The sequence below is a fragment of the Puma concolor genome, chromosome C2 (genome assembly GCF_028749965.1).
Source record: "Puma concolor isolate L17-30 chromosome C2, mPumCon1.1.hap2, whole genome shotgun sequence".
NCBI lineage: Eukaryota > Metazoa > Chordata > Mammalia > Carnivora > Felidae > Puma > Puma concolor.
Window position 1 is genome coordinate 45,738,270 of NC_141675.1, and position 25,154 is coordinate 45,763,423.

At 43.5% G+C, this 25,154-nt stretch overlaps 1 protein-coding gene across 1 annotated transcript in view; it reads right to left on the minus strand.

The window, feature by feature from the left end:
* CLRN1 (clarin 1) overlaps nt 1-25,050 on the minus strand; it is a 39,679-nt gene extending 14,629 nt beyond the window's left edge. The window contains exon 1 of the mRNA XM_025913915.2: nt 24,504-25,050. Coding sequence (XP_025769700.1) covers nt 24,504-24,756 — 253 coding nt within the window. The 5' untranslated portion in view covers nt 24,757-25,050. The remainder of the gene's footprint in view (nt 1-24,503) is intronic.
* Between the last annotated feature and the right edge of the window lie 104 nt (nt 25,051-25,154).

The following is a 25,154-nucleotide window of genomic DNA, read 5'->3' on the forward strand; positions in this document are numbered from 1 at the left end:
AGGCAGGGTCCCCATTGTCTTATGGAGATTATAACCTAATGGGAGTAAACAGATAATTAACAAGTGAACAAACAAATGTGATAGCTTATCTCTAAAGATGGCCGCCATCAATTCCTTCTCTCCTACGCACATGTCACTTCTCCTTTAAGAGGTAGAATTCATTCCTCAATTCCCTTGAACCTGGGCTGGCCTATGACTGCTTTGACCACCTGAATATGGCAGAACTACAGCGTGCCAATTCCAGGCCTAGCCTATATAAGAAGACCAGCCGTTCCTTTTTTTTTTTTTTCTCTTGGAGGCTTGAGCTGTTATGCAGGAAGTCCAAGTTACTCTGCTAGAGAAAAAGGCCACCCAGAGGGGCACCAGACATGGGAGGGAAGAGTCTTGGACATCCAACCCAGAAAAACCTCTAGATGACTCCAGCCCCAGGTGCTATTTAATTGCAACCCAATCAAGCACTGCCAAACTGAACTAATAAATTTTTGTTTTAAGCCCCTGAGCTTTGGGAGGCTATTATGCAATGGTAACAATAAGACACTTTCAGATAGTAGTGCTAATGCTATAAAGAAATGAAACAAGGTAATGGAATTTTGAGTGGTTGAGTGAAAGGGTGTGGGTGGTCAGCAGAGTTATACCTGAGCTGGCATCTGAATGCTGAGAAGGAAGTGGCTATAATAAGACCTGGGGAAGAACATTCCAGGGAGAAGGAACACCACTGGGGCAGCAATGAACCTGGCAAGCAAGAGGGGGCAGAAGTGAGATTGCTAGGCTGGGATCAGATTGTTGCACCTCCTGGGTCTTGGTCTCCTGACCATGTGACCATGGTAAGGCGTGGGCTTTTAATTCTAAATTCATTAGGAAGCCACTGGGAGGGGAGAGGGGTTAAATGGGAGAGTGGCACAATCTCCTTCACGTCACTCTGGCTGCTGATTAGTGTGTATAAGGGGGTAGGGGGAGGAAAGAAGGCAAATGTGGAGGCAGGGAGACTCCAGGGCAGGGAGTGTTCGCAGTAGCAAGAGTCAGGAGGCTGGCCTAAGGTATAGCAGCTGGGGGAGGTGACAGGTTATCAGATTTGGAGTATATCTTGGAGATAGAAGATAGGACTTGTCGAAAGAAAGGACTCAAGGATAAGCAGCGGAATAAATGGTGATGCTATTAACTGACATAGACAAGGAGAAGGTGTGGGTTTGGGCATGGGAGTGGGAAATAAGGCAGAAGTCCTGTTTAAAATATGCAATTAGAGGTGCCAAATAGGATTCATGTGTCTGGAGGTCTGGGGAGAAGGTGGAGGTATTTAGGGAGGTGGAACCAAGGGGGAGGAAGCAAAGTGCTTAGGGCATGCAATTTAAGGGGATAATCAGTCTCCGGGGCTAACCCTGCACTTTCATGAGCCTGAGAGTGAATGTCTCCTTAAATTTTATGACTAAGGGCCTCCACAGCCTCGCCCTGGTATTTAAAACCAGCGGAATGGCTATCACCTGCAGACAAACTGTAGTTAGAGAAGGGGAGGGCCCTGGGACTCCCCTACATTTCCCTGCACAGGAGAGAGGAGAAACCAGCCAAGGAGACTGAGAAAGAGAGCTTGTGACTTAGGAACAAATCCATGGATGGGATGGCAGAGAAGCCAAGGGAAGAAAATGGTCCAAACCATGATGTGAATCTATAAGGACAGGTATGGGGGTGCCTGGGTGGCTCAGCTGGTTGAGGGTCCGACTCTTGATTTTGGCTCAGGGCATGATACCAGGGTCGTGGGATCAAGCCCTGCATTGGGCTCTGTGCTGAATGTGGAACCTGCTTGAGATTCTCTCCCTCTTCCCTTGCCCTGCTTGCACATGCTCTCTCTCTCTCTCTCTCTCTCTCTCTCTCTCTCTCTCTCTCTCTCTCAATTTAAAAAAGGACAGATATGGAGTTATTATCAAAGTATGTTAGATGGAAAAAACAAACAAATAGAAGTGTGCACCATTCTATCATTTGGGAAAAAGCCAAAGGGGAATGTATATATAAAAACAAATAATTTAAGTGCTTATCTGATTTAGTTCTTTTAACATCCCACCTGCCACAGGAGAAAACTAGAGCTCAGGGGTGTGGTAACATACCCAAGATTTATACTTAGTAAGTGGTGGAGATTCAAACTCTTGTCGTCACTGTAAGTCACCATGCTACAGTAGCTTCAGGGCCAGGCATGCTTATCCACACTATTTCTAGAAGGCTACACATGAAACTGGTAACATTGCTTCTGGAGAAAGAGACTGAGGGATATTTCATTATGAAACTCTTGGATTTGTTGCTTTTTTACTTCTTTGGAAGCCTTTTCTATTCAGTGAAAAACTAAATAGTAGATAGATAAAGACAGAAAACTCCTGGGACTGTTCTAGATTAAGGGAGACTTCAGAGACTTGTTGCTAAATACAATGTATGGATATTGTTTGTGATTTGAACAAACACTTTATAAAAGTCACTTTTGAGATAACCGGAGAAAATCGAACACGGACTGGGTATTAGATAATATTACGTAACTATCATTGATTTTGTTGTTTGTGTTAATGGTGTTGCGGTTGTACCTTTGAAAGTCATCATCATTTAGAAACGATATGGGTGAGTAGGTTGATAGAGTACAACAATTCCTCATGTGCGTGGCGTAGCGGCAATATGGATGTTAAAGTTCACGGGTGTTCTGCTGGTCCACCCTGCCCTGTGTTCTAGGGGCACACAGTGAACCAGCTAGCCTTATTCTGCAGATGCCCTGCCCTCCTGAGCCTCCAACTGCTGAGACCGCACAATCAATCCAACCTGCTGTGCTTAGCTCGATCAGCTGTTGATTTGGTTTTTACTAGAAGTTATCAAAAAATCTGCCTCCATCTACCTACCCTTTCAATGAGGTGGCAACCTCCTTGTCTCAGATAGGGTAGCTAGGTGAAGCCTGTCTGAAAATTGCGGCTTGTGACCCAAATGAAACAAAGGCTGAAAGAAGTTGCGCTGATTTGCCCCCTGGAAAGAAAAGCTAGGAGCTAAAATAAATTGTCACATGGAGCATTCTAATTCTTATGAAGTCTTTTACAATTTCCACCCTTGTGAGAAAAGTCACCCAGCAGGGCACTAATCCCTGCAAGTTACACAGTTTATTTACATTTTCTCAGGTTTCTGTTTTTGATGAAAATTCCCTGAGTCTGTAACAATCGGCCAGAACTCTGGTAACATCGTTCCATTTCACACTAACGTTCACAGGACTTTTGCGTGGCTGAAGCTGAGAGCGGACCGTTCAAATAAATACCGGGAGGTGTCACTTCAGCGAGATTGGATACTGTGTATCTAGGAGGTAGGTATGTTTGGTCTTTCCTTCCTTTTAGGTTTGGGATTGTAACACAGACAAAGGATTTGAACGTTTTGTACTGTGGAGGGGCTGTCATTAAATCCAGCCCAAGTCACTTCTGGCCTCCAGAAATTACTTAATTAGCTTTTGCAAGTGAAAGGGAGTTACTTATTAAAGCCCGCAGCTGATGCCACATTAGTACTGCAGGCTTGTACTCAGAATCACTCTCCTTGTCCTTCGTTCTCTTCTCACGGACTTCCTCCACTCTGTGCGCGAGTCCATGTGCCTGCCTCTCCCCATCATCAGACCACCCCAGCCCCCAAGTGCCCTTCTTCGCCGTTATTTCATCACCGAACTTCCTCAAAGAGCAATACATGAGTAGTACCAACAGGACTAAAATCAACAACCAAAAGTTACATAGCATTTGCTATGTTCCAGGTACTTTACCTATATTGCATAAATTAGAAACTTAAGTGTTTTAATTCTTACAACATAAATTGAAGCATAACTCAGGTAACAGATGTTGCCAACAGACGTTGGCGAGGATGCGGAGAAAGAGGATCTCTTTTGCCCTGCTGGTGGGCATGCAAACTGGGGCAGCCACTCTGGAAAACAGTATGGGGTGCCTCAAAAAACTAAAAATAGAACTACCCTATGACCCAGCAATTGCACTACTAGGCGTTTATCCAAGGGATACAGGTGTGCTGTTTCAAAGGGACACGCGCACCCCAGTGTTTATAGCAGCACTATCGACAATAGCTGAAGTAAGGAAAGAGCCCAAATGTCCACAGATGGATGAATGGATAAAGAAAATGTGGTATATATATATGCATGTATATATTATATTTATACTATATATATTATATATATATATACATATATATATATGTATAATGGAGTATTACTCAGCTGTCAAAAAGAATGAAATCTTGCCATTTGCAACTATGTGGATGGAACTAGAGGGCATTATGCTAAGCGAAATTAGAGAAAGACAAATATCATATGACTTCACTCATATGAGGACTTTAAGACACAGAACAGATGAACACAAGGGAAGGGAAGCAAAAATAATATAAAAACAGGGAGGGGGACAAAACAGAAGAGACTCATAAATATGGAGAACAAACTGAGGGTTACTGGAGGGGTTGTGGGAGGAGGGATGGGCTAAATGGGTAAGGGGCATTAAGGAATCTACTCCCGAAATCATTGTTGCACTATATGCTAACTAACTTGGATATAAATTAAAAATAATAATAAGTAAATAATGAGCTAATGGGGAAAAAAAGCAAAACCACTAATTTGAAAAGAAAAAAAATTAATAAATTGAAGCATAGATGAGAGATCTAAATCTTTTAATTGTCACAACATAAAACATAAATGAGGGAGATTTAAGTCTTACAACAGCATAAGGAAGGTGCCATTTTATTCTCAATGTATAGACTTAAAAAACAAAAAACCCTGAGGCACAAAGAAGTAAACTAGCCCAGTCAGGGGCATCTGTGCCTGTGCTTTTAACCCTCCCCTGCTATTTTTTAGATTAAAGTAAAATTAACACAGTAAAGAATTCTCCCCTTTCACTGTATACTTCTGTGAGTTTTGATAAACTCATTCTGTCATGTAACCACCACCACAATCAATATATAGAACAATGTCACCATTCTAAGAACTTTCCCATTTCTCCTTTATAGTCCACCTGCCCCCACCCCCCACCCCCTCGTGCTGTATGTGTAACTTTGTAAAAGCTGCCAATTGTTGTCCAGACTGGCTGTGTCATTTCACAACCTTCCCACCAGCAAAGTATGAGTGTCAGCCTTCTGCATTCTTGCTGGCACTTGGCAGCTTTTTAAAACTGTAGCCATTAAATAGGTGTGTCGTTTACCTCATTGTAGTTTTACTTAGCATTTTCCAAATGACTAATGATATTGAGCATCATTCTGTGAGTTTATTTGCCTTCTGTATATCTCTTTTTGGTGAAGTGTCTCTTTATATCTTTTGTGCATTTTTTATTGGATTGTTTCTTATTACTGAGTTCTGAGAATTCTTTATGCATGCTGGATACGAGCCCCTTATCAGATAAGTAATTCACAAATATTTTCTCTAAGTACGTGGCTTGTCTGTTCATTCTCTTATCAGTGCCTTTTGAAAAGCAGTTCTGATTTTTATGAGTTCTAGTTTATCAATTGTTTTTCTTTTATGTATCATGTTTTGGATGTCAAATCTAAGAAGTCTTTGCCTCATGCAAGGTCACAAGTATTTTCTCCTATGTTTTTCTTCTAGACATTTTTTACTTTTAGGTTCACATTTAAGTCTGTGATCCATTTTGAGTTATTTTTTGTATATGGTCATCGTTAAATTTGTTTGTTTGTTTGTTTGTTTGTTTGTTTTGGCATATGGATATCCAATAGTTTCAGTCCTTAAAAGGCTGAACATAGACTTAACATATGACCCAGAAATCCTATTTCTAGATATTTGTCTAAGAGAATTAAAAGCATATGTCTACACAAAAATCTGTATGGAGATGTTTATAGTGGCGTCATTCATATTTGCCAAAAATTGGAAACATCTTAAATATCGATCAACTGGTGAATGGATAAACAAGCTTTGGCCTGTCCACAGAATGGCATACCTCTTAGTAATACAAAGGAATGGACTATTGCTACATACAATAACACGGATGGATCTGAAATGCATTATGCTAACTGAAATTAACTACACTCAAAAGGCTGCATGTTGTATGATTCCATACACGTGACGTTCTGGAAACAGCAAGATGATGAGGACAGCACACAGATCAGGTTTTGCCCAAGGTTGGCAGTGAGAGAGGAGACTGACCACAAAGGGGGGCACAAGGGTAATTTGGAGGGTAATGGAAGGCTGTATATCCTGAATGTGGTGGTATTTACGCGCCTTTATGCATTAGTCAAAATTCATAGGCCGGTACTCCTAAAAAGCATGAATTTTACTGTATGTAATTATACCTCAATAAACCTGCCTAAAACTAAAAAAAGAGCATGAGGGCAAGGTCCGGAACGAGTAGGCTCTTCCAGACGTGAGCAAGGGCCTCAGCAAAGGTGACAGTTTGGCACGGAGGAGGACGAGCTCAGTAGAAGGGAAGAAAAGGAGCCCAGGCCAAGAGCCAAGCGCCAGGTTCTAGTCCACCATGTGACCTTGAGCAGGTCAAAGAGTCCCTGTTTCTCTCTGCAAAATGAAGGTGTTCCGTGGGGCAGCCTGGGAAGGGACCAGGCATTGGAAATTAGAGGAGGTCCACATGTCAGCTTCTTTTCTAAGTCTGTGAAGTCTCTAAATCTTGATCTCCTTATCTGAAAAATAAGGCTCATTCTGCCTTTCTCTCAAAACTGTGAGGACTCCATGACCTCAGGGTATGGAGTAGCTAGCACAAGGTAGGTGGTCAGGAGAAGCTCTCCGTGCTGTGCCCCTAGGCCAGCTCGACCACTGTTCATAGCCATCCCTTCTCACCTCCTCAAGCACACTACTGAGGATTTCTCTTCTCTCTCTGCCACGCAATTTCCTCCTCTCTTTGGATCAGCCCCTTGGGCACACAAAAAACATGCTGTCATTTTCTCATCGTAAAAAACTCTCACGTGGGGCACCTGGGTGGCTCATTCGGTTGAGTGTCCGACTTCAGCTCAGGTCTTGATATCCCGGTTTGTGGTTTGAGCCTCACATCGGGCTGGCTGCTGTCGGTGTGGAGCTGCTTTGGATCCTCTGTCCCCCTCTCTCTCTGCCCCTCCCACGCGCATGCTCCCTTTCTCAAAAAAAAAAAAAAATCACTTAAGCCCTCCAGCTATTACTCCCCCCCCCTTTTTTTTTTTCAATTTCCCTTAAGCAAAACCTCTCCAGGAGTTGGCTATATTCTCAGCAGCAACTCCCTCTCTCCACTTTTTCTCTTGAACCCACTGCATTGATACAGCATTTCCCAAGAGAGCTTCGAGCTGCCAAACCCAATAGTCAATCTTTGTCCCCATCTTCCTTGGTCTACATTTGGCACAGTGGCCCCCTCCCTCCTCCTCGAAGTGCTGTCTTCCCCTGGCTCCCAGACACTACACTCTCCTGGTTTTGCCACCTCACAGGCTGCTATCTGGATCTGCGATGTTGGTTCATCCTTATCCCTGGGGTCGTCCAGGGGATGACCCCATTCTTGTACCTCTTCTCTTCTCCCTCTTCCCTCACTTCCTTGGTGCTCCATCCGGTGGCATGGCTTTTACTAGAAACACTCTCAAACAGATATTTCCAGCCCAGACTTTCCCCCTGAATCCCACACCTGGAAGTTTCCAGCCAACTTCCTACTGACTATCTTGACTGGGATCTTAAATAGGAGTCTCATTGCGTCCCAAACCACACCTGTGCTTTTCCTGTCCTCACACGTGCTTCCTTCAGCCTTCTTCATCTCAGTGGCTGGAAGCTCCACTCTTCCTTGGCATCATCCTTGATTCTTCTCTGACTCTCCTGTTTCATCCACCAGGAAAACCTGTGGGCACTACCTTTAGAATCTGACCACTTCTCTCTATTCCCACTGCCCCACCGGGTCTAAGCCAGCGTCATCTCTCACTTGGATGGCTGCAAGGGCTTCCTACCCGGTCTCTCTGGTTCCATCCCTCCTTCTTACAATCCACTCTCAACCCAGGAGCCAGAGGGATCTTTAAAAAAATGAATTGGTTCAGGAGTACCTGGGTGGTTCAGTAGGTTAAGTGTCTGACTCTTGATCTCAGCTCACGTCTTGATCTCAGGGCCATGAGTTCAAGCCCTGCGTTGAACTCCATGCTGGGCGTGGAACCTACTTTAAAAAAGTGAATTGGTTCTGGGACACCTGGTGGCTCAGTCAGTTAAGCACCTGACTTCCACTCAGGTTATGATCTTGTGGTCTGAGGGTTTGAGCTGTGCTGACAGCTTAGAGCCTGGAGCATGCTTTAGACTCTGTGTCTCCCTCTCTCTCTGCCCCTCCCTTGCTCATGCTGTCTCTCTCTCTCTCTCTCAAAAATAAATAGACATTAAAAGAAAATTTTTTTTAATGAATTGGTTCATATCAATCCCCTGCTTAAACACTTCTAGTGGATTCGGCTCTCAGAGGATAAGCCAAGTCATTATAATAGCCTACTAGAACTATGTGGCTGGACTCATTGCCAGACCTCTGACTTCATCTGCTACCCATTCCCTTGAGGAGTGTGCCCTAGCCACTGGACTCATTACTGTACTTCAAACATGCCAAGAGCACTTCTACCGCAGGGCCTTTGCACATACTGCTCCCTCTGCCTGGACAGTCCCCTAGATATTCCCATGGCTTGCACCCTCACCTCCATGTCTTTACTTAGATGCTCTGTCAGAGGGCCTTCTTTGACCACCATATTTAAAGTTGTCATCTCCTGCCCAGTCACCTCCCCTTCCAACTCTCCTCCTTTCCTTACTTTTACTTTTCTCCTTAGCAATTATCACCACCTGACCAAGTCTATACTTTTACTTGTTTGTTTCTCTCCTGACACAAGGGCAGGTGCATTGGTCTATTTTATTCACTGCTATATCCCTAGCACCTAAGAATGCCTGGCACAGTGTAGATTAGTATTTCTCAACTTTTTTTTTTTTTTTCATTACTGCTCCTCACCCCAGGAGTCTTTTCAGACATTTCTCCTAATCACCCTTTCCCAAAGACATCTTAATACCACAGATATATTGTGTATTGATTTCAGTATTATATTTATATATTTGCTTTATACACATACACACTTTTTATTTATATTTATTATTTTCATAGACACTTCTTAAAGAGTAAGAGTTTTTTTCCTGCTCCCAAGAACCAATTTTCATCCCCTTACAGGGAATATAGCAGCCATTAAGAATGCATGATGTAGCTGTTAGACATGTTTATGTTGGATGGATACCTTTTGCTTGGAGTAGGATGCAGGGATGGAGTCTGATGTGGTTAGCGGGTCTGGGGTTTCTTGGCAGAAGTCAGTGGTTTATACTGAAGGGAGTTACTTCCACAAAGGCAAAAAAAGGGAAGGAAAAAAGAGGAGTAGACAGTCCATTTGGTGACCCCAGGGCTAGAGGAGAAGAAGAGGGGGGTTAGCAGCTTCTAGTGTGATGGGAGTTTCTGGTTAAGAACTTGAATTTGTCGGGGCGCCTGGATGGTTCAGTTGGTAAAGCTTCAGCTCGGGTCATGATCTTGTGGTTTGTGAGTTCGAGCCCTGCATCAGGCTCTGTGCTGACAGCTCAAAGCCTGGAGCCTGCTTCGGATCTTGTGTCTCCCTCTCTCTCTGCCCCTCCCCCACTCATGCTCTGTCTCTCAATAATAAAAGTTAAAAATATTTTTAAAAAGAAGAACTTGAATTTGTCTGTGGAGTTTAGCAGTCGCTGTTGACCTTGATGTAACCTACTGGTGGTAATAGAAGCTGGATTGAGAGAGTTTTGGGAGAGAATCTGGGGCAATGGAGATAAAATAGAATAATCACCAGAGGGATGATAGGAACCTTCTTTTTTTTTTTTTTTTTTTTTTTTTAAAGAAGTTGAAAGACCTGGTTGGTAACTGGAATGGAATCTCAAATCTCTTTATTAAAAGAAAAATTTTAATCCAACATATTTGGGGGTTGTTGACCTGTTACATGGAAACTGATGGCTGCTTAATAGCAAGGTTTAAGGTCTGAGATTTGTAAAAGAATTCATCTCAATCCAAGGGGCTCCTGGGTGGCTCACTTGGCTGGGCGTCTGACTTCAGCTCAGGTCATGATCTCACAGTCTGTGAGTTCAAGCCCCGCATCGGGCTCTGTGCTGATAGCTCGGAACCTGGAGCCTGCCTCAGATTCTGTGCCTCCCTCTCTGCCCCTCCCCCACTCACGCTCTGTCTCTCTCTGTTTCAAAAATAAATAGATGTTAAAAAAAAAAAAAAAAAAAAGAATTTATCTCAATCCTAAACATGACAAAGCTCTTTTTCATTAGCAGGGCAGGGAGATTAGGAAAAGATGGACTTGCTCCTCACTGTGTTTCTATTCAAATGTCCAACTGTTTATAGAGGAATTTTTGAAAATAAATGAACAACATTATAACAATGAAGTGGAGATTAAGATAAAAATCTCACCCACAGTCCTACCAATACAAAAGCAAGGTTTTCCCTTTTAGTCGTTTCAAATCTTTGTCCATCTTAATACTTATTTCCTATGTTGTTATACTCGTAATGGAGTTTTGAGGTTCTATTCTGTACGTCTTATTCAGAATAGAAGCGTTTTCCATGTCATACGTGTTGTCTTCACAAGTATCATACAGATAACAACTTGGATTTTCCATCAAGCTGATGCACTTCTATCTGTTAGGTTATCGCCCATGGTTTCGGCATTCCAGCTGAGGCTGTAATGGCCCCCTTCAAGCACATTCCTTCTTCTTTCTTTTATGGGCGTGGAAGATGAGCAACACTAGCTTTTTTGGATGAACTTCCAGGAAAGGAGTGACTTGGATCAGAGTGCTTTCTAAAAGAACGCTGTATCCCAAACTTCACAGAAGACCATGGGGGAGGGGAGGGGGGAAGAAAAGTTACAGAGAGGGAAGGAGGCAAACCATGAGAGACTCTTAAAAACTGAGAACAAACTGAGGGTTGACGGGGGGTGGGAGGGAGGGGAAGGTGAGTGATGGGCATTGAGGAGGGCACCCGTTGGGATGAGCACCGGGTGTTGTGTGGAAACCAATTTGACAATAAATTTCATATTTAAAAAAATAATAAAAAAAATGAAAGAATGCTGTATATGTATAGATCCAAGGTAACCTAAGGAAGGTGAGTTATGTTTTGTAACATACATGTCAAACTACTGGTTCAGAGCTCAGTTTCTCTTCCCTGCAGTCTGTAAGCAGAGATTTCTGACAAGATTATCTAGTCAGAAACCGAGAGCTAGAAGATACTAGCCATTGAGGCCACTGTCCAAATAGCAGAATAGAAAGCACCTGTCATGGGGTGGGGGGACGGGAAGGAAATCCGCACCGCATAACTAGCTCAGCGAACAGAGAAAGGCTGTCATACCCTCATTAGTGCAGTCTGCTATCACAAAACGGAGCTGAGCGAGTCCTAAGCAGAGGATCTGCAGTGAAAATACAGTCATAGGGGAGCTTTCTGTGGGGAATTGTCCCTCCCTCAATGATTTGGTGGGGGGGGGTCTATTCTTTGAGCCATGTCCCTTGACTCTGTACCCCCATTGCAACTTGGGCCTCTGATCTGTGGGCTCCCCCCCTCCCCCGGCCATCCTGCAGAGTCTTTTCCAGTCTTTTCCCCTTCTGGCCCTTGTCAGATATTCCATCCCTTCCCCGACTCTTAAGCACCTATCACCCCCACCCCCTGCCTCCATTTCTGTCAGTTTGTGTGCCTGGCTTACAGAAGGCTTGAAAACATCCAGTGAATTGAACTCTTCCATTCCAAAGAGAAAACAGGGGCTATCAGGGCAATTCTCTCACCTGTCAGTTCCCCATTGCCATGTTTTCTTTGGTTTGGGCCCAACCTTCCCTCCATTCTGAGTGACATTTTCTTCCTCTTGTCCAAGGCCTGGCCTTCTCCCTGTGCTGTCAGACTCATCCTTTTCTACCTCACAGAGTCCTTTCTCAATCCATTACCTACCTCTCCCGTCTGTCTTCAGCGCTTTCTTCAAGCATCTCCCGTTGTGAACATACTCGTGGACTCACCCATACACGCTCGTGCACACACAGGCATGCATGCAGGTATGCCTGAAGCCCTTCTCTGAGTCCTTGCCTCCCATTCCCTCCTCAGCTCTCACAAGGACCTCTCTTCTCCACCACTCTATCAGGAATGCTTTAGAAAGGTCTCCCATGACCTTGTGGTGTTAAAATTCAAAGGACTGAGGCACCCGGGGTGGCTAAGTTTCCAACTTTGGCTCAGGTCATGACTCATGGTTCATGAGTTCCAGCCTTTCATCGGGCTCTGTGCTGTCAGCATGGAGCCCGCTTCAGATCTCCCGTCCCCCTCTCTCTCTGCCCCTCCCCCTCTCTCTCTGCCCCTCCCCCGCTCATTCTCTCTGAAAGAGAAAGAAAGAAAGAAAGGAAAGAAAGAAAAAGATTAAATTTCAAAGGACTATTTTAATTGCCTCTGTTTGGCACCTGTGTGGTGTTTGGGACTGTTAACCATTACTTCCTTTTGAAAGTTTCCCCTCTCTCGGTTTCCCCTCTGCTCATTTCCTTTCCAGTTCACTGCCCCTCCTCCTCAGCCTGCCTTGCCAATCCCTCCTCTCTACCCATAAGTATTGGTATTTTCTAAAACCCACTCTTATTCACCTTCTCATTTGATTCCCCTCCCTGGAAATCTTTCCTTCCATTGTAGATCCCACTGCCACCTCTAATCTGCTGATTCCTTTTTCTCTGCCCCTATTCCAGACCTGCTCCCATGACCTCCACATCTGTGCAACTGATGGACATCACTTGTTGCTGGCCTGTAAGTGAACCTCATTAAACATGACCAAAAATAGTGCCCTATTCCCTCTAAATCTTCTCCTCTGTGTTTCTTTTCTCATTGACTTGCTACAGCTCTCTGTCCTGCAGAAGTCTGGGGTTCGTTTCATGTCGCTAAGGTCTGTTGATTTTTGCTTCGGATTATTTTGGAAATATTTCCCCTCGCTTGCAGCCCTCTGATAATGTTGGTTTGGGCCACCAAATATTGGATGAAGGAGCCTGTGGACTGGCCTCTTCACCTCTCTTTTGGTTTTTTTCCAGTCCATCTTCTACCTTGTCACATACCTGCTTAACACCGTTAAGTGGCTTCCCACTGCCTTCGAGATCAAATGAACTGCGTTGGTACAGCAAAGTCTTCCATATTCTGGTCACTGCCTTCCTCTCCAGCCTTATCCTCCTTCTCCTTTCTCTCCCGTCCTTTGTACTCTGACCACAATAGGCTCTTCATACCTTGGCTCGCGCTATTCCTTTGCTCAGAATGGCTTCCTCCATGCCATTTAGTGAAATCTAAATCTAACTCTTAAGAACTTTCTTCCAGTTTCCTTGTGCCTTGCCCTGACAAAGAATAATTCTACTTCTTGGGGCTGTGTGAATAAAAACAATAATTGTGATAGTAATTAGTGCTATTCAACTATCTACAATTCTGGTTCTTCCTGATTCTGGGCTCGTGATAGGATTGCACGTCCCGGCCCCTTTGAAGTTAGATGTGGCTGTGTAACAACCTTTGTCAACAAAGTCTAAGTGGAAGTGGCATGTGTCAGTTACGGGTCAGAGGGTTTACTTGCCAGTGTGAGAGTCTCCACAATTCTTTCTAACAACTGGTGGCATTCCAGATGGTGGCTGCACCCTGGACTGGACCTACAGCTGATCTCTGACAAATATGTTCTCTGAGCAAGAGATCAATCTTTGCTGATTTACCTGGGATGTTTGAACTTACTTGTTGTTGAAACGTAACAGTCCATCTTGACTGACGTACTGGTGCAACTTTTATACGTTGCCAGTTATTTAAAACACTCTTGCTAGATTCTTCATTGTTTGTGAACAAGTACCCTCTCTCATTCCTTCATATCTGCAGAGTCTAGAAGAACGCTTAGGCACATTATAGGCCCCAGTGATTTTTTTTTTCCTCGGCGTGGGGGTGAGGGCGCATAGACTCTAACTTACAGAGAATTTGTGTCTTACATGTAAAGTCATGCTGTTTTCAACAGATCATTGGAGAGTAATAAGAATAAGATAAAAAAACTATTTGTTTTTACCAACTGCTAAGTATGTTCCTTTATTACTTGCCATTAATTCGTGTTTTATTTGCTGTCTCTAAATGCATGGCTTTCATTTCAGTTGCCTTAAAATTTATTTCTATCTGCTGGTTTCCTCCGTTATATTTTATCTTGAAACTTTGTTCTCCTTTATATCTATTACTGATTCCAGTCTGACAGTCCTATCTTTTATCCTACAGGTCTTGAACAGGAATTTAGTAAGTCCAATCTAAACCTATATTTAGGCATTACCAAGAAGATTAGTTAGAATATCATCCAACACCAAAGCAAGAAGGACAGAGATGCTGCTCGGAAGAGTGACAAATAGCCAGGCCTTAACTGAAAGGTAACATAGCAGGTTGAAAAAAGCATAGCTTTTGTAGTTAGGAAAGTTTAGGATTAGTCTCATTTGGCCATTCACTGCTCATGTGGGCGTCTGGATACCTTGGCTCCCTTCTGTGTAAATGTGAGTAGTGACAGAAATAAGTCAAAGAACTTTTGAGACACACAAGTGAGATCACTTACGTGGATGCTCTATGTCGATTTTAAGTAATCACTTAAATATTTTTTTAACACGATGAGAACGGTAGGGCAGTCATATTTCCACGAAGAGGAGTGGAGGATATAAGAACCCAATGTCTAGAGAGCGTCTGCATTTTCAAGTCTCATGATCAGGCATTGTGGGTGGGTGGGAATTTTGGGCTCACAGGTGGTCAGAGCACTTAACTGTACATTGAGACGGACGATTCCCCTCCCCCATAGGGGTCCCTATGGACATGGAACCCCTGAACACATGGAATTCAGGCAAAGTTTCTATCTTGTAGCCCACACTTTTACTTTTCTCCCCCTCCCTGACCAGGTGGGTGACTATTCCTGTAAATGATCCAGAAACTTTAGATTTATAGCTAATTACTTATTTGGTACCTGTCACACACTTTCCTCAGCATCTGATATATTGTTCTCATTCTCATTTCTATTTCCCTTGTGCAATTTCTTGCACATTCTCTGTAATGACTTCTCTAAAATGATTTTTGGGCCGATGGCACATCTCTAAGGAGGTGATAGTCTCCTGATAGTCTCTTTGGAAGGAGCAGAACCCTTCCACAAGAGACAGGCAGGTGAAGGTCAGAATGTTAGCGTTCTTTCTGGATACAGTGCTGGAGAATGTGGCTTAGATCTTCCACCAAGTTCTGCTGAATTCGGCGGCCTCACCCACCTCGTCACAGGTGGGGCTGGACACCTGAGAGTCTCCCAGTCCAGGGCAGAGCAGGTTCCCTTATCCTGATCAGGTGGAAAACAGGCTCCTGTAAGTGGTGGGCAGACTCAGAAAGACGAGAAGCCTCTGGGGCTGAGAGCCAAGTATGCTGTTCCTTACTCAAACTCATCAATCAGATCTCACGTTCTCGCTGAGGCCAGGCAGGTGTAGGGCAACTGTGAGACCCTTCATGGAAATAAACAGCTGAAGGAGTGGAAACTAAGGATCCTAAAGCCTCCCACCTGTGTGGAAGCAATGCTAAACACTGCTGTTCCTCTTCCCTGCCCTCCTTCTGGAGGTCTTGTCCTTCCCTTATTTGGGGGACTTCTGATGCCTCACCTGCTTCCACCTGTCTTGGCCACTGGCCACCTCTGTAGTTCTCAGCCTTGGCTACACATCAGAATCTCCCAGGGAGCTTCTCAGCCATCCCACTTCTCAGGCGCCCCCTCCCGAGATCCTGGTTCGACTGGCCTAGGATGGAGCCTAGGTGATTCTATGGTGCAGGTGATTCTAAGGTGCAACCAGGGTTATGGATCACTGACCCGATGGCTTAGGTTTCATCAACCCTTTTCGCCTTTATCTGGCTGGGTGCAGAATGAAGGTAACACCATCTGTGGAGCTCTGGGAACGAAGGCAGGCTCTGATAATGATGTCAGCCATGGTGCAGCAACCTCTTCCTAGATTAAAGCCATGTGGTAGCTTCAGAGGTCCTGTCTTCCTTCTCAACTTGTCCTCCTCCACATAAAAGGTGCGTAAAAACCGTTGTATTTGGCCCCTTGGTGCTCAGCTATTCATTTTCTTGAAAGGGAGTAAGAGAGAAGGTTTCTTTCTTCTTCCGGAAATGCTCTTGATCTGACTTTCGCCTCAGCCCATCTGCGGCCGGTCATTATGAAAATCCAGTAAAAGGCATTCCTTGACATACGCTCAGTGCATTCGCCTCCTTTAATATCCCCCATAAGCTCACGCCTAGGTATTGAGCCAGGCTGCTTTCTGACAGCTGCCGTGGTCAGGGAGAATGAGATCCGTGACCCCAGCACTTAAGAGGAGGAGACCTCACGGTAAGATAGAACCGTCTAATATGCCATCTTTTCAGTACCGCGCCTGAATTCCTCTCAGCTGAAGTGTATCTACCTGACTCAACCCAATTCAGAGGCAGCCCCGTCAGTGAGTCTTAATCACCCACGGTGGCTGAGGGACGACAGCTGCTTTGGCGCATATGTGTCTCTGATAACAGAACCCATTTGACTGCTCCTAATCCACAGGGTATGATTATGTTGGGGTAATAACTCCTGAGAATGGCTTTGCTACAATTATAACACGCTGAGAGGGAGCGAAATACGAATCCTGCATAAATTAGTCTGCCAGGTACAGTTTGCTATTAGTCAGCTCTATCCTACCTGTAATAAAAGTGTATCATCTCCCAACCAGTCTGGGTGTTTACAGGCGTGACCGGGTGAAAGACTTATTTGTCATTGTTTAATTTAAATAAGTTTTGTTAAAAAAAAAAAAAAAGAAAGTCTTTAATTTTATGAAATCCCTGATCTACTTCAGAGATAAAAACGAGCTTTTATTTTTCACTTTTTAAAAATGAGATTTTAATTTATGCTCTAATTCTAATCCACTGGCTCCTAATAAAATACCAGTTTTTGAAGTTAACCAAATGCTATGTACCTGCTTTTGTTTTTATCTCTGCCTCTGTTTTCAACACTCAAGACACCTCAGAAAAGAGCCTGCCATTTTGGTGAAATAATTGTTGTGGTCAAGTAAGTAATTCTGAAGATCATACCATGAAGGGTTTCGTTGGCGGTGATCTTAAGTCAGACAGCCACAGGAGCAGCCAGCTCACTCTGCTTTCAACATAAATTATCAACATTAATGTAATATAATTTCATAACCCAAAGATTAGCCATAAGCATGTGACCCGCTCAACCTAGATTATTAAACAGACTTGGCTTGACTGTTTTACCTTCCAAAGGTCAGAGATCGAGGCTGAGACATTAGGGCCACTGGAATGTGAAATAAAGAGGCAGTGAATGAGCCCAAGTCGCTAGGCCAAGGACCATCATCATATTGATATACAAGATTTAGCTCTTGTGATGTCCCGACATCATTGTTGAAATGGATGGTGAAACTGAAGTTTGCTCTTAGATTTTCTTCCTTGCTTTGTGTTCTTTTTGCACGTTGTAAGGAGACAGACATGGCAGAAGAATGATCGCGATCTATCATGCATCTGAATTTCAGTCTCAGGCTGGCTACCTACTAGATCTGTGACTTTGAGAAGTCCTGTGACCTGAGTTTACAGTTTCCATTTTTGTTCAAGGGGGAATGGCATCAGAACACGTCCCAAAGGGGTGGAGGTGATATATGCAAAATGCCTGGCACCTATCAGGCACCCAGTAAATGGGCAGCGGAAATAAGTGTTTTTAATTCTGTGTTGTCCAAACATCCTTGGGGAAGATACCCACAGCTAGTCAAAGAGAAAGCACAAGAGCAAATTGTAAAAATGATTTGGAGTCCTGCTCCGACAGGTGAAGTTCACACACACCAGGGTTAAGTTCCAGAAGCCCCACCTGGGACCTATTGCACGGCGCTTCAGATGCAGCCCCGTCAGCCCTTGCTTCATGGCTCAGGAGAGCCCAGGTGATGACTTTACTGGCTATTAGAGTAGAGAGTAATTTAAAGTAAAGGAAGGGGTGTGTGTGTGTGTATGCGCTTGTATGCATGCATGTGTGCAAAACTATAGTCCTCAAACGAGGCTAATTCTGTGAGGGATTTTTCCTGGTAAATAGTCTTTTCTATGTCTTTGCCTGGAAAAAAGGTCATTTCCTGGCCTAGGCAAGGAGAGAAGTTCCTTTCCTCAACAGCATCTTCCCATATTTCTCACCAATTGGAGGATGATTTCTGCTTCAGTTCCTCCTTTGGGTAAAGAATCCCCCGAGAGTACGAAACACGCTGGTCGTTCCTAATTTCTTGCCATTATCAGTTGATGAAACCAAATGCAAGAAAGAGGAGTTTTTCAGGGAGGATGGCAGAGAAGTTTCTAGGAAACATAGAGAAAGGGAAAAGTGGGGGAAATAGGAGTTCAGCCTCTCACTGTATTTTGACTTCCCTTTTGCTTTCTCAATAACCCCATCTAGTCTGTTTGGGTGTTTGTGGCTGCCCCTGCTCGCTGCAACCCCAGCAACGCACCTCTTTAGAATTCCAAAACATTCCATTTTTTTTTTTCTCCTTCATTAACCCGTAGTTTTCTACACAAAAAGTAAAAGCTTTTGACCGGGAAGAAGAGGGGCATTCACTTTGATAATAAAATTCATTTGGGTCCTGATACATGGTAGGTATTTCAGAATACTTTAAAAATCATGAGATTTGAGGACCAAAGAGTAAAGGCACACAAAACTCACAGCTTCCGACAATGGTGGCTGCAATGTGTCAGTGGAGGCTTCAAGCGACAGAATAGAAGGGTCAAGCAATTTTAAAGCCGGAAGGACCTTGCCGAGAACAGCCAGCCCCTCATTATATAGATCATAAAGCATTTGAACTAGAAGAGATGTTAGAAATCACCTGGTTTCACCTCCCATTTTACAGATGCAAGAACTGAAAACCAATGAAATGTGATGTGCTCCAAATCTAATCCTCGGTGAGTGACACAGACCTGCCACAAACCCAGGTTAATCCCGATAGTGTCTGTTTACCGCGCATTTATTAAGCACCTCTCTGTGACGTGCACCGTGTGGGTCCTGCTTGAGGGAGTTCCGGGATGAATGATACCGAACTCCTGCCTTCTGGGGGCTGAGGGTCTCCTTGCAGAGAAATACACTTTCTCAAATACTTATAATCCAAGGTGATTTGAATAGAGCGACTATCAAGGTCTGGGAAGGACAAATCGGGAAACCATTATTAAGCTGAGAGAAGTTGAAGATTTTCCCCTTTATACCAGTGCTGCTTAACAATCACTTTTGTTGAATGGGAGGAAAACAAAAAGTCTATTTGCTGGACTGTTTTAATGAGTGAATGAGACTAGACAACAGGGTCCTGAGCTAAAAGGCGGGAGGGCCCATGCAAGCTAGGCGAAATGGTACAAATGGCTGTCTTCCCTCTGCCCTCCTACCAGGTAGGCTTCCCCGCTGAACTCCATAGCTTTCCCTCCCACCAGACCATCCGTTAAGGAAGGGGGGGGTAGGCACTGTTACTAGAAGGAGGTACCATCAAAGACCTTTGCGGCTCTGCCGTGGGCAGGCAGGGTGATAGGAGAGATGTGGGATGTGCAGGATGGTGACGAGGGGAGCCCCTGGGTCCTTCCAGGTGGGGGAGCCACACTTGTAGTAAACCATGAAGGTACAGTGCCAACTCTCAGTAACAGTGGCAGAAACTGAGTCCCGACTATTCTACCCCAAGATAGTAGGTTTGAGAAGCCACCTGCTTGCCGACGCAAGTAGTTTCAACATCCCCTCTGTAACCTGGGTGATGTGCCTCATTTGGTAAAGAAACTCTGCTTTCTAAAAATATGAAGGGGGGGGGGGATGGTGCCTGGGTGGCTCAGTTAAGCGTCTGGCTCTTGATCTCAGCTCAGGTTATGGTCTCAGGGTCCTGAGTTCAAGCCCTGCATTGGTCTCCGTACTGGGCATGAAGCCCACTTAAAAAAAACATGAGATTTTTGGGGCGCCTGAGTGGCACAGTTGGTTAAGCATCTGACTCTTGATCTCGGCTCAGGTCATGATCTCACTGTTCGTGAGGTCAAGCCCCACATCGAACTCTGGGCTGATGGTGCAGAGCCTGCTTGGGATTCTGTCTCTCCTTCTCTCTGCCCCTCCCCCACTTGTGTGGCCTTTCTCTCTCTCTCTCTCTCAAAATAAATAAACTTAAAAAAATATGAAGTAAGTTAAATCTCTGTTAAGCTTTTTAACACATTTTCAATCATAAGGTCTCAATTAAAATGCTTTTAAAAGTATGACTAAAGTTGCAATCTGTGATCCATGATTGGTGAGATCTTATTTTTCACATTCCAAAAAAAAAAAAAAAAAAAAAAAATTCCATATGTTTTTACCAGCTCATTGAACTATCTTGGCAATAAATAGACCAGCATATCTAGGAATGATTGATACCATATGATTCTTGGGTATCCTATTTTGATGATGCTCTACACTGTTTCCAAGCACCAAAACAGAAACCCACCCGCACATACTAAGCTCAAAACTGGCAGTTTTTGTCTTGATGGCTACAGTACGAGTTGAAACATCATCATTAAAATTTTACAGGTGACATATCAGGAAAAATTAAGCCCACCAGTTGTGTTTCCTTGAAAGGAAAACAGCCCTTCATCACAATGAATGAAATTGTGTGCTAGGTATGAATGCTAGTGACCTCTAGAAAATGAAGCGCTGACCCATAAGTGGATGAGAATCAGCCAGAGTAAACGAGGCAGAAGTTTTCCCGGCATAACTGTGCATGCTGGCAGGGAAGATTCTTGTTATAATTAAAAGAGATAGAGTGGTCAGTAGGGAATGTTTAATAGGAACAAACATGACAACATTGCCTGACGGTTTTTCTGCTCCATTCCTTATCCTCATGTTGCACTATATATCTGGGTTTTAAAAGTGACACATGGCACTGCCCGTAAAAATAACACGTACACTTGTGCAGCAGAACCAAGCAAAAATTCATTTAGAATATGGACACTGTCAACGCCCAATTTACTCAGAGTAAATCTCTAGCTGAGTTTGCACTGTCCAGTTGTGATAGCTATTAGCCACATTGAAATGGCTGGTGAGCACTTGAAATGTGGCTAGTTTGGATGGAGGCGTGCTGTAAGTTAAAATATACACTAGATTTTAAGGACTTAGCACAAAAAAAGTAAAATATCTCTTACGTTGACTACATGTTAAAATGACAGTATTCTGGGTTTCTTGGGTTAAAGAAAAATGTCATCACTATTCATTTCACTTGTTTCCTTTACTCCTTTTTTCTAGTATGACTAGAACATTGAAAATTACATATGTGGCCTGCGTTTATGGCTTACATTGTATTTCTGTTGACCAGTGCTGATCTAAATGAAAAGTTTGGTCAGCGAGGTAGCATTTAGCAATCCCACAGAACCGAAATGTAAATCTGTATTAACTGATGCTGCCTCCACAGCACGAAGAACCGGGTCACGAAGCGATTGATAGTTGGACGAGCTGCCTTTTCCATTCCTCCTACGTTGGAAAGTTCCTTCAATCCAAATGTTTGCTTAATAACTTTTCTAAGGGGAATATGAGAAAGGGAAAAGTTATGGGAAGTGAGTTGTGCCCTAATCATAACTTGGGCTCTGGAAGAAACAGGAAAGAATCATCTACCCTGAGCTCTCTGGGGGCTCTACATTTTGCTCGAAGGACGCCATTATTGAGAAAACAGGGTTAGGCCTCCCATTCTCTTACAGTAACAGGACTACATTTTTCTCTCAGGCGAATGATCTGAGGGCTCTCTTCCTTCAAGAATGCGTTGTTAGAACGTCACTGACAGGGTGATGGCATTTTGAATGTGAAGATCTGGACCATGAAGCCTTCCTGTAGCAGGAGTGTCAATTCAGTGCAGGATGTTCGAAAGGCATATTGGTGAGGAAGTTTTTATCACTGAGAGGGCTGCTTGTTTCAATAAGCACTATGCAGGGCACCTGGGTGGCTCAGTTGGTTAAGCGACGGACTCTTGATTTAGGCTCAGGTCATAATCTCCTGGTTCATGAGATGGAGCACTATCGAGCTCAGTGCTGACAGTGCAGAGCCTGCTTGGGATTCTCTCTCTCTCTCTCTCTCTCTCTCTCTCTCTCTCTCTCTCTCTCTCTCTCTCCCTCTCCCTCTCCCTCTCCCTCTCCCTCTCCCTCTCTCTGCCCACCCCTGCTGTTGCCCTCTCTCTCTCTCTCAAAATAAACAAACATTTAAGAAAATTAATGAGCATTATGCTTTTTAGGGAATCCAGTATTCACTTTTCCTAACTTTCTCTTGTGTTCCGTTGAAAGAGATACTTCTAAGCTTAGGCAGCAAAAGTGATACTGTAGGTATACTTTGCAGGGTCTCATTGAAGTTAATGAGGTTTTGGGGTGCCTGGGTGCTCAGTCAGTTAAGCATCCAACTCTAGATTTTGGCTCAGGTCATGGTCTCATGGTTTGTGAGTTCAAGCCCCACCTCGGGCTCCATGCTGGCAGTGTGGAGCCTGCTTGGGATTCATTCTCTCTCTCTCTCTCTCCCTCCCTCCCTCCCTCCCTTCTTCCCCAGCTCACTCACTCTCTCTCTCTCTCTCTCTCTCTCTCTCTCTCTCTTTCTCTCTCTCAAAGTAAATACATTAAAAAAAAAGAAATTAATGAGGTTTTAACACGTCTGGGGTAGAGACAGGTTACACAGAGAGGCTGTCACCACAGAACAGACTAACAAATGTAAGATCTTCTTAACGAGGGTGGGGGGAAATGTTCAAAGTATCACAAGGACAAATGAAATTCTGTCATAGGTGAAGGTATTGTCTAAACCACACGACTCTGAGTCCGCACAAAAGCAAAGGGTAGGCCACCTGACTAACACAACGGCGTCACAGACAGAGCTAGCAGAGGACACGGCCATGAAAACTATTCATCAAACCGCTAAGGCATGTGGCTTTGTGAGGATTAAATAAGACAAAACACGCTTCGTGCTTCATGTCTTGTAAGTGTTCACAAAACCTACCGTTTGAAACCTGTCCTATGGTATGAGTAAAGCTGATCTCTGTTTCACTGTACAAAATGCAAAGGCTCCAGAAAACTCACTGTATGGTCCCTGCTTTTGTCTAAATTCATGTGTGAGAAGCTTTCCTCTCGCTTTTTTAGCTGTCAATGAATGAGAGTTACCTAATTCCACTCATCTTTTTTCCTCTTTTATTTTTTAATACAGTTGCAAATCATGTGATCTACTTTGTTCTTTTTTCCCCCCAAGGACAGCTAAGCAACTTTAACAGCCCTATTACCTTAATGAACTGAAGCCATTCAGCGAAAAGAGTTGGTATTCACTTCATCAAATCTAGTGGATGATAATTTTCCGAAAAGCTAAAGACTAATTCTTGAGGATTTTTTGGAGCCCTGTGACAATTTGTATCACCTAATAACCTATGTGAGTGAAAGTTGGTGTCCAGTGACTGCGAAGAAGATAGAAGGAATGTTGCAGAAATATAAATAGGCCAGCACTGAAATTTAATTAGACACTGCATATGTTAATAATAAATTCAATTAATTTAGCTTTCTACCTATGCTAGAGAAAAAAAAAATACCCAGGCAAAATAATAATTCATTTTAAATGCCTCACTTGGTAACCTCCTTTCCTGAAGAGTGATTTATGCAGTAATTTACTGGCTGTTTCTTCATAAGATTGTTCCAAACCAGCCCTTTTGAAATAATAATAATTTCTGAATGTGTGTTGTGAGAGATATAACAAATGCCTTCTTATTAATTTTCATTTAATGAGTTGCCTATTCACATGGTAATTTTTTAAAAATTCTCTTCTTAAGATAAACAGGTTATAAATACTGTGGGTAACACTTCCATCTCACAAAAATCGAACAGAAAACCCATCTCATATTCTCTACATGATTTGAAGGTCAATCAGTTGCAAATTTTCTATCCTAAATAGGCATCTGTTTCTTTCCCAGTTAGCATAGCAGATCCGCTTTAAATTCCAAAAGCCAAGTGATTCACATTGGTGAAAAAAGAAAAAAAAAATATTAGCAGCAGGAAAGGTGCTAGCAGGGATAAAAGAGGGATAGATGGGGTACAAAGTCATGAGCAAGGTGGAAAAGAAGTTAGAGTTGCTTAAGGAGCCCATGACACTGACCTTTTTGTTTTGTTTTAAGAACAAAAAGAAGATCGTCTCTTACAGCTTTCTATTTGTCCAAGTTGCCCCCCCTTTAAAAAGATACCAAAATTTCTAGCATAAATATTAATGTTTAAGAGAATTTAATTGCTTACCTTCTCAAAAAGCTTAATTCCATACCAACTCATTAACTATATATTGTCATAATAAAAACAGAATGAAATAATAAGAACAAAATAGTAAAAAGTAGGAAGAAGAAATTGCTCACAAGAGTCCTAGGTATTTCAAATGGTTCACGTCTGTTTTAAGAGGCTTGTAATAGACAGGGCAAGGCTCTTAAAAATAATTCCTTCTTAAAAGTAATTCCTTGTAACAATTGGGAGAGCGCGCCTAAAGTATTAAATAATTCAAATGCAATTGTTACTTACGTGAGAACCGAAAGGGCCTCGCTCCCAGCCCGCACTGCCTCACACCCTCTCCGTGGAAAAGCCCGTACTGCATTTCTCCCATGAACTTGTCCAGCTCCTGACCAGAGGCATTGACGAGCAGAGCCCCTGTTTTGCAGAGGAAGGTGGCTTTGATCCACAACGGTGTCCCCAGGGCTGTCACAACTCCAAGGGCGCACACGAAGCTTAACACCCCAGCCATACAAAAAATGACTTTCTTTTGTTGGTTTGGCATGATGAGAAATGGCTTTTGTGAGAGTGAGGTCTAAAGAGGAGACTTTTGTGACTGATGAGAAGTGACTGCCCCTTTGGCTGCATTTATTGTAGAAGCTGAATGGACAGATCCCGGCCACAGAGGCACCTTCACCCTCAACGGTGGTTCTCGTCAGTAGAATGGCAGGATATGGAGACTTCTTCATCATACTTACTTGACTTCTTTCCTGCTGCTGCTTCTCTCTAATTTGGAAGCTTTGGACTAAGAGTCTGTAAAATAAAACTCTTTCATGCTGCCTTCGACAATCTCCTCTTGTGTCACTTGGTAACAAAGGTCTAAGATAACAGATGGAGTCCTCCCTGTAACTTGATAAATGCCTCCGCTTTCCTCAGCCTTTTGTCTGATTGGATGAGTTGAAA